The 13,465-nt window shown below is 47.8% G+C and overlaps 1 protein-coding gene across 4 annotated transcripts in view; it reads left to right on the top strand.

Annotated features, from left to right (window-relative positions):
* Positions 1-13,465, top strand: part of tln1 (talin 1) — a 114,433-nt gene that overhangs the window by 89,285 nt on the left and 11,683 nt on the right. For all 4 annotated transcript variants that reach the window (XM_064308575.1, XM_064308577.1, XM_064308573.1 and 1 more), the window contains 11 exons: positions 869-970; positions 1,603-1,773; positions 2,309-2,557; positions 2,974-3,093; positions 3,633-3,779; positions 5,767-5,933; positions 6,179-6,362; positions 9,603-9,728; positions 10,546-10,662; positions 11,239-11,424; positions 11,650-11,757. In XM_064308575.1, the coding sequence (XP_064164645.1) occupies positions 869-970; positions 1,603-1,773; positions 2,309-2,557; positions 2,974-3,093; positions 3,633-3,779; positions 5,767-5,933; positions 6,179-6,362; positions 9,603-9,728; positions 10,546-10,662; positions 11,239-11,424; positions 11,650-11,757 (1,677 nt within the window). The remainder of the gene's footprint in view (positions 1-868; positions 971-1,602; positions 1,774-2,308; positions 2,558-2,973; positions 3,094-3,632; positions 3,780-5,766; positions 5,934-6,178; positions 6,363-9,602; positions 9,729-10,545; positions 10,663-11,238; positions 11,425-11,649; positions 11,758-13,465) is intronic.

The raw sequence follows: 13,465 nt of genomic DNA, 5'->3' as shown, positions 1-13,465 counted from the left end.
TACTCAGCTTTGTTTTCCTAACACTGAAAATTCTGTTTATGTACCATGAAGCTGAGATTCTCCAAGGTGTTGCTACTTCTGTGAATTTTAATATTACGGGTTGTGAACAAGTGCATTGCTGAGACAGTGGAAGTTTGGTGTTGTAACATAGCACCAAACAAAAGCCGCCTGTAATTAAGAAGCAGAGGACAAAAATTTTCACAGGTGCCGAATATGTGGTGAGACTGAAGAATGTGTGGCGGACCTTCTGCACGTTCTGTTGCTAGGTCACCTGACCACTCAGTGAAATGGTTCAAGGGAAATCACACTTTAGAAAAACAAGAGCTTTCAGTTTTTCCACACAGCACACCTTACAGCGGGTGTTATTTGAAGTGAAAATTATTCTGCTGCTAATTTATGCTCTGTGTGCTTTTGTGACTTTGCCAGCCGAAGTAGTGTGATGTTGTGAACCTACGGGGCTGGCGTTAATTCCATTACAAATTATTCAGTACATTTCAATTAGGTCAATACAGGAAATGAACTTAAATTCAGTTCATTCATTTTAAACCCATCTTAAGACAATATTTGAATTTTTATATTCCAAAACTGAATTTAAATTCATTCACTTTAACAAATGATTTTCAGTTCAGTTAGTTAATTGAAACATCTGCCTGCAAAATGGATAATATTTCACTTGCTGAAATTCAATACGTCAATTTAAAGATCCGTACGGAATGTGGGCAATATTTTTATTTGCTGAACTCGCAGAACTCAAATGGAATTGAGCCCATGCAGTGTGATTATGGGGTTTTTGGGGGGGCTGATGTGTGACTGGCCGTGGAGATGAAGCTCTCTCGTGTTTCTCCTTGCCCCCCCCCACCCCTCCCAGGCGCTGCACGAGCAGATGGCTGCGTCGGTGCAGGAGATCAGCCACCTGATCGAGCCAGTGGCCATCGCCGCCCGCTCCGAGGCCTCGCAGCTGGGACACAAGGTGAGTCCGTACGGCCAGGGCACCGTCACATGACCAGGAAGTGCACCTGCAGCACCACGGGGGGGTTTGTTAGTCTCATAATGATGACATCACAATGCACTAATGTAGTTTCATAAGTGAGGGAGGATTAGAAATACAACAATATGTGTGTAATATTTACAATATAAAAGTGATATGCTGTTGAGGATGGAGAGTAAACAAAAGGTGCATTTTACTATTATTTTCAGCTTATATCACCGGTCCCAGTTTCAACAGATGCTTAGCTGTATGCTATTCTTATTGAAATGAACATTAGATCATAGACAGATTAAACATGGATTATACAGCACAGTTGAACAAAACATCGTTAAGAACAGGATTAAAAAGTATTAATGTGAAACTGGTAAAATGCAGTGTGAACAAAAAGCAAACAGTGCTTGTACTGAGGTTTAGTAGATCAACAATTAAAAATGGTCAGAGATTGGATAGGGAGATTGTGGGACAACAGGGTGGACTCTCCACCTGGAGGGGAAGGGGGGGGGGGGGCAGTGAATAATGGGCAACCCGCAATCTTTAATATTCCTCATAATACTATCTCAGGATCGTCATTGAAAATGCTCATATATTGTGTGTGTGTGTGTGTGTGTGTCCAGGTGTCTCAGATGGTCAGCTACTTCGAGCCCCTCATCATGGCTGCCATCGGCACGGCTTCCAAGATCCTGAACAGCCAGCAGCAGATGAACGTGCTGGACCAGACCAAGACGCTGGCCGAATCAGCCCTGCAGATGCTCTACACCGCCAAGGAGGCGGGCGGCAACCCCAAGGTGCGCCCCACACCCTACCCCACGCGGCCACACCCTACCAACATACAGTAGCAACCCTTCCTGGCTACACCCGAACCTAAAAAACCTAAGAATTAACCCTCCCGCATCATTTGGCCTAACCCTCCACCATCCCCAAATATGAGCCCTCCCTCTATCACATGGCCATACCCTACCCATAAAAATGAACCCTCACCCATGACATGGTCATACCCAACCCAAATACAGTCCCTCTCTCAAGTTCTCCCTGTTTCAAAGCCACACATAACACATATTCAATGATTTGACTGCTTTTGTGAAAAGTGTCAACAGTGTTTTTGAAAAGCCTTTATTAGTGTCAGTAGATGGCACAAATGAGAGCTTTTTAAAGATGCTGTTGGCACATGAGGGGGAGCTGGGTGGGGGTGGAGTGGGGGGGAGCTGGGTGGGGGTGGAGTGGGAGGGTGCTCCATTTCCAGGGCTGTCTCGCCGCAGCCTCGACTAGCAGGCCCTGTCACCGTGGTAACCGGCGTGTCCGTGTCCGTTTTCCGACCCACAGGCGGCCCACACCCAGGAGGCCCTGGAGGAGTCGGTGCAGATGATGAAGGAGGCGGTGGACGACCTGGCGGCCACCCTGGGCGAGGCGGCGAGCGCGGCGGGCGCCGTCGGCGGCATGGTGGACTCCATCAACCAGGCCATCAACAAGATGGAGGAGGGCCCGGGCGAGGAGCCCGAGGGAGCCTTCGTGGACTACCAGACCACCATGGTGAAGACGGCCAAGGCCATCGCCGTCACGGTGCAGGAGATGGTGAGTGAGCGAGCGTGCGTCAGACAGGGACCTCCACAGCGCCGGACCGCCACAGCGCCGGATCAGCTCCGCTTCAGTGCAGTCCGTTCATAATAAACGCTTATGAAATTTGCGACGGAGGAAAATATGATGTCCTTCTTTTTTGAATTGCAGTCGGTTCAAAAATGAAGTGAAATTCCATTTCTTTCATTTAAAAATCTGTGAAGAGTATTGCTGGCATCTTCAGTTCCTGGACTATTTTTCCATTTCAGTTCATATGTTGAATCCATTTTCCGAAACGAGTAAATTGAAATGAAACTTATCCCTCTAATGTCCCATGAGGTTTCTGGTGGGTTGTTGTAGCCCTGGAATTCCAGGAAAGGTATTTTAACACAGTTTAAATTTTTTGCTTCTTACGTAACTTGTCTTCCTTCCAGGTGACTAAATCCAACACCAACCCTGATGAGCTGGGAGGCCTGGCCAATCAGCTGACCAGCGAGTTCGGAGAGCTCGCCACAGAGGCCAAGTGTGCCGCCATCACAGCTGAGAACGACGAGGTACTGGGAGCAATATCAGCATCTGGCTCAGGTCCAGCATTGCGCTTAGTGTGATGTAATAGTGACCTCACTGTCAATGCAAGATTAGGTCCCTTATTATGGATATTGTTCTTGTGATATACGGTCCCATATTAGGGCTATTGTTAATAACTTGGATTATCTTCATGTCCTCCCAGGTTTATGTTCCACCATTATACATACCAGACCTTTCCAGAGCAGCGTTAATAACATTTTCATTATTATCTGTACACATTACATCCATTTGTATTACTAGATATTTTATTCAAGGAATTCAGGTCAGATATCTTTCTGAAGGGTACAATGGCAATGCCTCCACCTGGGATTTGAGCTCTGAGCTATAAATTCAGTTATCTTAACTGCCACACTACACTGGTGCATCACTTCCTGCTTCCCTTTGTCATATAGCGCCCTGTGACATGAATTATTTCTACTCTTCTTTTCACATTGGTCTCCACCCTGCCAGATTGTGACCCACAGTCTTTTGTGTTGACATGTGCCCGTCTCCGTCCCGCTGCCAGATTGGATCCCACATTAAGAAGCAGGTTCACGAGCTGGGCTTCAGCTGCACGGGGCTGGTGACCAAAGCCGGAGCCCTGCAGTGCAGCCCCAACGACTCCTTCACCAAGAAGGAGCTGATCGAGAGCGCCCGCAAGGTCTCCGAGAAGGTGAGGTGCCCCCCCCCCCCACCACCCCCCCCACCAGGTTGCCACGGAGTCTCTGCACTTACATTATCAGTTAAAACAGATTGATTAGTAAACTAGGTTTCTAAATTAGTTTCTGGTTGTTGGGTAAAAACAGACACCTGAACACTGCTCTCCTGGTTGTGTCGGGTGGCCACTCCCCTGCCCTTGTTTCTCCCCCTCCTGAGTCTCACCACGCCTGTGGGGCTGACTCCTGATGGGGATTTCTCTCAGTGCTGCGCTGACACTGAGCTGGGGCTTAGCGGAGGGCTTACAGCTTAGAGAGCAGCCTGCCACTGTCTGTAATGGATGACTTTTCATTTTACACTTTAGCCATTCAGCAGGCAGTCAAATAGTGATCTTATCCTGATCTTATCTGGCTTAGATTCTTTTTCATGCAGTCCATTTACTCAGCTGGATATTCACTGAGGTGGTTCAGGTTTAGTATCCAGCTGGAGGGCATGGCAGCAGCGCCTTGCCCTAACCGTTACGCTACCGTTACGCTACCCTCACGAGCAGCAGCACGAGTGGGAAGCTCTCTCAAGCCGGGCACCCACCGCACGCGTATCGACCGCGAGCGCACTACGCGCGTATTACGCGCGTAACTGAAGCGTAGTTGAAGTGCTGTTATTACAACGGCAGCGGGCGACGTCGTCTCCACCAGATGCGAACGCGTCGCGTACCGGCTGCGAAGCTCGCGCGACACAAGCGAACTGAAGCGTAGTTTTTCGCTTCTGTTCTATTTTTTCGGCTTGTCGCGCGTCACGATGGCCTGTTTATACACAGAAATATGCTCTAAAATGCTAGGTATACATGCTCTGATTTATATTTCATCCTTATATTACCTGGGGTGTGTCCCTAGTTACCTCCCATATATTTTATAAGCAGCTAAAAAAAAATACAAGCCGTTTCGTTTTGTAAAAATAAATAAATAAATAAATAAATAAATAACTGGAACCTGGGGAAAAGGCAAATTTAGTTTCGCTGTCTTATTTTGCGGAGGGGGTGGGGTAAATTTGAAAATACACCACAGAAAGACGGAGCCTATTGAATGACGTAGAAGTGAATGCACCGAGCAGCCGTTTGTTAGCTCGAGTTTTGGAAGGTAGTTTTTAACCAACCATTGCTCAGCCTATTTGACTTCTCCGATGTCTTCGTTCGCCGTGCTTTCAAAAAGGGCTTGTTAATAAAAATCAGATAATCCACAGATCTTTAAAAAAATCAGATTATTTAGTGGTCTTGCCGATGAAAATGCACCTATTTTATAAATGAAGTTGTAAGCAAGCCTTTATTGCACTTGTACTTCAAAGCTTCCGGTGTTCATATCCCTTCAAGATTAAACTGTTACTGTCTTTTTCGTGATTAGCTGATTTTACTAAATCTGATCCTATAAATGTTTTGACGTGAATGACAAGACAACACGGGAATTCCCAATGGTTGATTACGGATTATTTATTATTATTATGATCATTACATATTCTTCATGAAATTGGCATAACCAAGCAAATAAAATACAGTTTGAGATTGATTGTTATGCAGGCTACGTTGCGATTTAAGTTTATGGTAATTCTTGAAAGCGTTTACTTTCTCACGTATTTACGAGTTAACGAAATATTACCAAATTAACAAACTGAAAAAGGTCTCTCACCAAAGTATTCACTTAACCCATAATCAACAGTCGTGAACAAACGTGAAATACACGATGTAATCCCACTGCAGACTGCGAGAGCTACTAGCTTTTACGCAAGCCTTTGCGCGACACAAACGGAACCAGTGGAGACACCCTACGCGTCGCGCCGTGCTGCTTCGCCCTGCTGTGCGGTGGGTGCCCGGCTTCAGTCCTCGGTTACGCTCTGAAACAAGCGTGGTTAGGCGCACACTGCTGCCGTGAGCTGCCGTCGCTCTCAGCTGTTTGCCCTTTCCGGCGTAGCCACGACGGCGGCATTGCTAACGCGTGTTTGCGTCTCCTCAGGTGTCGCACGTGCTGGCTGCCCTGCAGGCCGGTAACCGTGGCACCCAGGCCTGCATCACGGCGGCCAGCGCGGTCTCCGGCATCATCGCCGACCTGGACACCACCATCATGTTCGCCACGGCCGGCACACTCAACCGCGAGAACGCCGAGACCTTCGCCGACCACAGGTGAGGTGGCCGCGGGGCGTCCTGCGCCTGGCATCGGCAGATTCCCCTCAGTCAGGCTAGGGTTAGGTGCAAAATGAACGATAAACATCCTCTCCCCCAGTTTGGTTTGGCAACGCAATTGGTAAATAGTCTGGATTCAGTATTTTAGCTGACATTATATACCGTGGGTAAGTTCCCTGTGTTGTGTTTGCACAATTTATTCCTGTAACTGTAAAAAACTCTGCCCCATCCCCCTTCTCGTTTAGGGAGAACATCCTGAAGACGGCCAAAGCCCTGGTGGAGGACACCAAGCTGCTGGTGTCGGGGGCGGGGGCCAGCCAGGAGAAGCTGGCACAGGCGGCGCAGTCCTCCGTCCTCACCATCACCAAGCTGGCCGACGTGGTGAAGCTGGGCGCGGCCAGCCTGGGGGCCGAGGACCCCGAGACCCAGGTACTCCCCCCCCCCGCCTCCCCGCCACCACCACTGCCGCCGTTAACCCCCAAGAGCGAGGCGTTCCCCCCCAAACCGCAGCCTTCGTATCGCTTCACCCGGGTTTTTTTAAAACCTTCTGAAACTGAGCAGAACTGTGCATGAGAGCAGAGAGTGGTGCTACAGTTGAAAGTGTTTCCTTTCCTTTACTTGAATAAACTCCCCTTCAAACTATTCCCTCCCTTTACTGATTATTTCAGCTGATTTTTAAAATATCGGTTGCTTCTGGTAGTGAATATAGTCATTTCTGGAGATTTATACTGGTAGGGAGTAGTTGAAAGTTTAGAAACCTTCTGGAGAGCCAGTGTGTGCTCTGGTTTTTGGTGTGCACAGCATTTAAGTTCTTCGTATGACTGGGGGGCTAACGACATCAAACACACCCCGTTTCCAAGGCCTACACCAGCTGCTGGTCGATAGGGAGCCACAAAAACCCAGAGGCGCCGTGGCCCTCCAGAACTGGACTTGTGTACTTTGGCACAAATGCTTTCATTGTACTGGAGTGATAAGGCTGTGGACAATATGGCGTAGAGGTGATGGTTTTGGTGCTGTGTCACAGTGTGAACTCTGAAATGTTAAACGCACTCCTCTTTCTCTTTTCTTTTATTTTCTCCTCCACTTTGTTACGGGGAAAGGCCTTATATTCCTCAGCTGGTTTTCTGCTGGGTCAGGATGTGGGTACATCTTTTCCTTTCTGTGTGTGTGTGGAAGTTTATCCAAAAGTCTGTTTCACTCGTTTATTTGGGAGTGGGAATTATTTTGTGAGGCATCTGTGTTTTTGTGGTTTTGGGTGTGGTTTGTCTTTGTCGGCTCCATTAGTGGCGTCCGTCATTAGGATGAAGAAAGACACAGGGCATTGGGGGGGATTTTTTGGGAGGTTTAGGGTGCAAGAGAGCGGGCGCTCCTAGTGTGCATTTTCTTCTCAATAGTTGGTAGTGAAATCTTGTTGTGTTACCGGTGCTGGCCTGCAGATGGCGACATTTTTCAGGGCACTGTGTTGAATATTCACGCTGCTGGAGGTTGACTTTATGCACTCCCTGCTGTTTGCCTGCTGGACACATGTACCACACAGCAGCAGTCGCTATTGGACAATCAGTTCTGGTTTCTTGTTCAATCAGGGTCTTCGTTTTAATCATCAATACTTATGGAGCCAATTAGGAATGTGCAAGCAGCATGCATAGAAGCAGACTAAGACATTTTCATTTCAATGTTTTTATATATCATAGCTGATATATGCATTTACCTTTTTTCAGAAAATGCAGGCAGTAGGCATATTTATTTATATGACAAGTGCTGAAGTGTTGAAACATCATAGATCATTAACCTGTAGTTTGATTCCTCTAATGATTCATGCGTATCGGCAGTCCGGCTGAAATAGCAGCAGCCAGAGAAGGTTCCAGGATGTGAGAGTAATCCGAAACGCTAGATATGCGGACGCCTCCTCTTACAAGCACTCCTGTTAATGGCAAAAAACTTTCTTTCTCTATTCTGCTTGATTTTGCCTGTGTGAGAGTTTCAGTGACGAGCCTCGATAGGCTGAATGGTCTGTTCGGGCCATCAAAAATTCTCATGATCTTTGCTGTTCTATTAATGAACTGATAAAACCTGTTTTTGAGACGATCCCCATGATGTCTGTGAGGTCTTTGTTCATTCTGATGATGATGATGCCCTTTTCCAATTTTTGGCTGAGTCAAACCCCAAAGCATTTTGTGCTTAACTGTGAATAGAAAAATACTTTTTTTTAAAGAAATGAAACGACTGTCATTTCCTCAGTTTTGTTTCTTCGGAGTGAAGCACGAAGCGTGTGGAGGTTTGACGGAATTCGGTCCTTCCTGTCCCTTGTGCCACAGCACGGAATGACTAATTGGCGCCCTCTACTGGTTAACCACCATCTTGCGTGGATTGGCTCTTTATTCACGCTGTGCAGTAGAGTAGTCTTGCTTGTGATTTGCTCTGCACTGTACTTGGCATCAATGGCTGGCTCACGCACCCTTCTGTTCACTCTCACTTGATATCTGTGTCCGTGTGGATGACTTTAAGAGTGTTTATTAGTGCGGAAAACATTTTCCCAGGATGTGGTTTCTGTTGCCGCTGCAGTGCGACTAATTAGCCGCTTATTATGATACAGTGCTAAATAAGTAGTTCAATATCTTTTCTGTTATTTTGCTTATTGATATGTGTTACCTGGACAGTGGAAATGTTAAGTGGAATTCAACTGAGGCGTCAGATTTTAAAGTGCCGCAGTGTTTGCTGTGATCTTCATGGTGAACTGTACTGAAAATTGGCCTCTCCATGCTCTACTTTGTAACACTTTTTATAGCTGGTCATCATGTTTTGTTGACCCTAAAACTTGTCTTCACTTTATGCGTAAAGTAAACCTTTGATACTGAACTTTGATTAAAAATACTGAAATAGATTAGTCGATATGATGCCAAAACTAATCAACATATTTGATTTGATATTAATGCATATTTTTCATGAATGGTGGGGGCATCTCTTTAAAAAGGGTAGTAATCTGAATTGTTTTTAGTCTCCTTGTTTCACTTTTACTTGAATATATCTGGGAAAGACGTCTGCTTGGATTGCATGGTGTAGAGTACACGTGGTGTCTTCCAGACATTTTCTGGCCACTTGCTTCAGGGCATCTTGTTGTATAATTCTCCTGCGGTCTGCAGTCATACTGCATGTGCTTCAGCTCTGCTCTGCGTGTATAGCGCCATTCTGACAGGGTTTCTGCGTAATGGCGGCTTCCCTCTGCGTGCTGTGTGGGGGGCGTGAACCGAACCCGGGCTGTCAGTAAGAGCATTGAGCTGTCTTGCGCTTGTGTTGTGATGTGTGTTTTCCCTCACCAGCGTTACTGAATGGATGACCTGTAAGGTCTCGGTGGTGTTTGTGTGGTGTGGGATGGCTTGGTGTGCGTTTCCCAGGGTTTGGGGGGTCAGTTCCTCCTCAGTACAGGGCATGAATTGAAATTTGTCCATTGAAAATTGCCAATTATTTTGGTGGGCTTTCTTTTATCAGCAAACTTATTTCAAGTCATGTCCTGTTTTGAGTAAATGGAACTGACTGTTAGCCCTGGTGTTAAACAGGATACCTGAACGTTACAGATTCAGGCTCGTGCCCAACCCGTTGTCCCTCTGTCTCTCTCTCTCACTCTCTCACTTGACTTGTTGTTTTTCTTGTGTGCGTGTGCGCCCCCTGCAGGTGGTGCTGATCAACGCGGTGAAGGACGTGGCCAAAGCGCTGGGCGACCTCATCAGCGCCACGAAGGCGGCGGCCGGAAAGCCGCACGACGACCCCGCCATGCTCCAGCTCAAGAGCTCCGCCAAGGTGAAGGCCCAAAAATCCTGGAGCCCTGGGCTCAGTCGAGGCCCCACTGCTAACCGGACCAGAACGCAAATGACCCTGTGACAGACTCCAGTTTTTACTCATTGGAGAGGCAGTTCAGGGCAATAACCATGATACCCAAACCCAGATTTATGTGCAGTGGCTTATGTGAACGGAAGCCAGTCACTGTGGGGGAAAAAAATGGTAGTAGGATTGTATTTTAAAGGGTGGAAAATCGTGGCTGTGCTCCCTATTCTGTTTCTCAGTGTGCCAGCTCATAAACGGTTTTTTGGAAAGCCCTGCTTGTGCAGGGTAGGCCCCAGTTGGTGGCTGCCTCAGGGGGCTCAGATGTTCCTTGGCAGTGTCTGCGGCTTCTCTTGCCTCCGCCCGGTTTTTTTCACGATGGTCGTTAATCATCAGTTTCTGAACTGAGCTGTCTGTCAGCAGCTGAGGGGGAACATGACCCTAACGTTACCAGAGCCCCCCAACAACCCCAGGGATCAGCAACACAAAAAATACTCCTGAGGTGCAGCCTTGCAGTCTATACACATTCAGCAAACTGTCACCCCCCGCCCTCTACCACCCAAATAAGCACCCTGTTCTTCTGCGGTTCCCCACCCCTCCTGAGGGATGCCTGTCTTAGGAATTGAGTGGTGGACCTTGGTAGAGGATGTGGGGGTGAGGCTTGGTTAGGAATTCAGGGGTGGAGCTTGGTTAGCATTGTGGGGGTGGAGTTTCGTCAGGGTTGTGGGGGTTGTTGGGAGTAGAGTTTCATCACTGTTATCGCCCCATGACTGACGGGGCGTGGCCTTCCTCTCAGGTGATGGTGACCAACGTGACCTCACTTCTGAAGACCGTGAAGGCCGTGGAGGACGAAGCCACCAAGGGGACCCGGGCGCTAGAGGCCACCATCGAGCACATCAAACAGGAGCTGGCGGTGAGTGCCCCCAAAACCCCCCTCAGTGCCCCCCCACTTCCTGAAAAGCCTCCCCGTGTTCATCCTGGAATGTCATGGAAAAATACAAAAAAGTACAGTTGAATGACACTGAGTGTACAATGCAGCCCATAAATATCTGGACAGCGACACAATTTTTGTTGCTTTTTGTTGCTTTGTACTCCAGCACACTGCATTTGAATTTTTTTTAAATGTTGAAACAATATGAGGTTAAAGTGCAGACTATTTACATCCATATTGGGTGATCCCTGTGTGAATTACAACCTTTTTTATGCATAGTAAATAAGCAAAGTAACTTGTAAATGTTCCATAGGGTGCTGGAGCCAGAATGGAGCTTTGGAAAGTAAATAGAGGCCAGCTCTCAGAGTTTAATAAAGTTATAGTTCCTATTATACTCCACAATCCTTGCTTTTCGCAAAATATAATGGGTGTGTGTACAGGTCTGTCTTTTCAAGCTATTCACTGCGCAGGCTATTTACTCTAGTTTGTGAAACGACCTCTTGACCCCACCAACTGAACTTGTTTCTCTCGGATACCCCCCCCCCCCCCCCCCCCCAGGTCTTCAGCAGCGCAGACCCACCCCCGAAGACCGCCACCCCGGAGGAGTTCATCCGCATGACCAAAGGCATCACCTTCGCCACCGCCAAAGCAGTGGCTGCTGGGAACTCCTGTCGCCAGGAGGACGTCATCGCCACGGCGAACTTGAGCCGAAGGGCCATTGCAGATATGCTGAACTCCTGCAAGGTAAGGAAGGGCGTGGCGTCGAACCCTTTCAGCCACACCTCACTGGTAAAGGAAAAAGTGTGGGGAGACCCGGTTTTATCAAGACTTATTGTCTGCCGTGATATCCAGAATGCGGTTCGTTTTTTTCTCGATTCAGTCGCTGGAGTTATATATTACAGAACTCCAGCGCTTATAGCCACTCCAATTGTGTCTGCCTGCACATACCGGTTATTGTGCTAATTTCAGAAAGCGGCCTACCACCCGGAGGTGAGCAAGGAGGTGCAGTCCCGAGCGCTGCGATACGGCAAGGAGTGTGCCAGTGGATACCTCGGCCTGCTGGAACACGTGCTTGTGGTAAGAGCTCCCATAATTCTCTCTGTCTCAGCGGGGCGGTGAAAGGAGGGGGTTCTATTACACTGGAGTACACCTCCAGGCTCCACCCCGCCCCCCCCCAACCCCCCACTCCATGTCCCGTTGTTAGGATGCCCAGCCAGAGGCCCCCCCCCCCACCCCCCTCGGTCCCGTCCCTCGATGACGTAACCCAGGGAACCTCATTAGAATTGTGTTTTATATCCCTGGTAGTAAAATGGAAACCCACTCACTTGAGAGAGCGCTAACTTCGTTTGTGGTCAAGCCAAGCAAAGGACCTCAAAGTTTATTAATGGGGGGGGGGGGGGGCTTTGGACAGAAGGGGTCGGTCAGGCTGGAGAGGATTGATGATCAAAACTCGGCGACCCAGATTGACGTGCCGTCGTTCCTTACCTTTGATCTTCAAAGTTCACTGGCTGCACTCAGATCACTTTGGCCGGGGGTTGGGGAATCAAGTTAGGCATCCAAGCCTGCAAGAAAGTTCTAGAACACCCATCTGGTGTATTGAGGGTAGACACTACTGTAGGACTCGTGTGTTGTCCTTCTGCTTTCTATTTAGCTTTGGTTTTTAAATAGGGAAAATTTTGATGAGAATGAGTGCAGCCTTTTTTTTTTAAACCACAAGGATTAGAGAAGAGATTTGAGGCCTTGCGATGGCATGACATAAGGCTTTAAAAATGAACACAGGGGCTAGTTACCAGGCGGGGGGAGTCAATATTGCTCACAGGGTATGGCTAAAACGCACAGCCGTCCAAAGCCGGGCCAAATTATTTCAGTAAGTGAATTATTGGTTGGCTGATGCCAAAGGCATAGAAAGCCTTATCTAAAATGGATATTCAGCCCCTTCGCCGCCAGACGTAACATTTAATCCTCCTGTTCCTGGTGTTACCCGTCATGGGCGATGACATTAAACGGTATGAGTGGCGTAGGGGGACCGTCGGAAAAAATCCCCAGGAATGTCAATCACAAAGATTCCACATGCAGAAATCCCGCTTGTTAGGAGTCAGGAGCCTCCGCCAGGGCGTCGCTTGTTTCTGACTCATCGATGTCCTACGCACGGTCCGGAGAGGAAGATTTACTTGGGGGGGGGGGGGGGAGGGGGTGTATCCTGCTGGGGACCATCCTCCCTCTGCTCTGTGTCCTGAATTCGGCAGGAGGCTAAGAGAATGATAGACTGTTCTGCAATCAGAGCATTTCACTCAAGGACCATACGGTCTCATTAAAATAACTGTGAACGGAGGCCAGTCCTCACCTAATGTGTGCAGTTTCTCCGTTTCACTGACATGCTTTTTGATTCTTGCTTGACAGTGTCACCTCAGTGCCTAGTTGCCCAGTGCCTGTCACCTCAGCATAGTTATGCTGTCCCACAGGCCTTTTGCTGATGATTATTTTAGTTGTTTAAGAATTTAAAACTTTAATTTGGAACATTCTATCACTGCACATTGTTGGTATGTGTGTGTTTTCTTTTCAAATCTTGGTTTTGTTTGTGCTTAGTTATTAAATCTCAAATTTACCCATGAATGCAAAGGATAGAATATTTTTGGTCACCTGTGTTTTCACTACATTCTGCTCTGACCCCTTTCTGTCTCTTTCGCTGTGGTTTATGTCCCGTTGTTCATGGTCAAACTGTAGCCGGTGAGTAGGCCACCTGTGTGAATTTGCACGAGTGTGTACCTGCATTGTGTTCCACGCG

This window comes from Anguilla rostrata, chromosome 14 (genome assembly GCF_018555375.3).
Source record: "Anguilla rostrata isolate EN2019 chromosome 14, ASM1855537v3, whole genome shotgun sequence".
NCBI lineage: Eukaryota > Metazoa > Chordata > Actinopteri > Anguilliformes > Anguillidae > Anguilla > Anguilla rostrata.
Note: the sequence above shows the minus strand (reverse complement) of the source record. Positions and strands in the feature narration are given on the sequence as shown.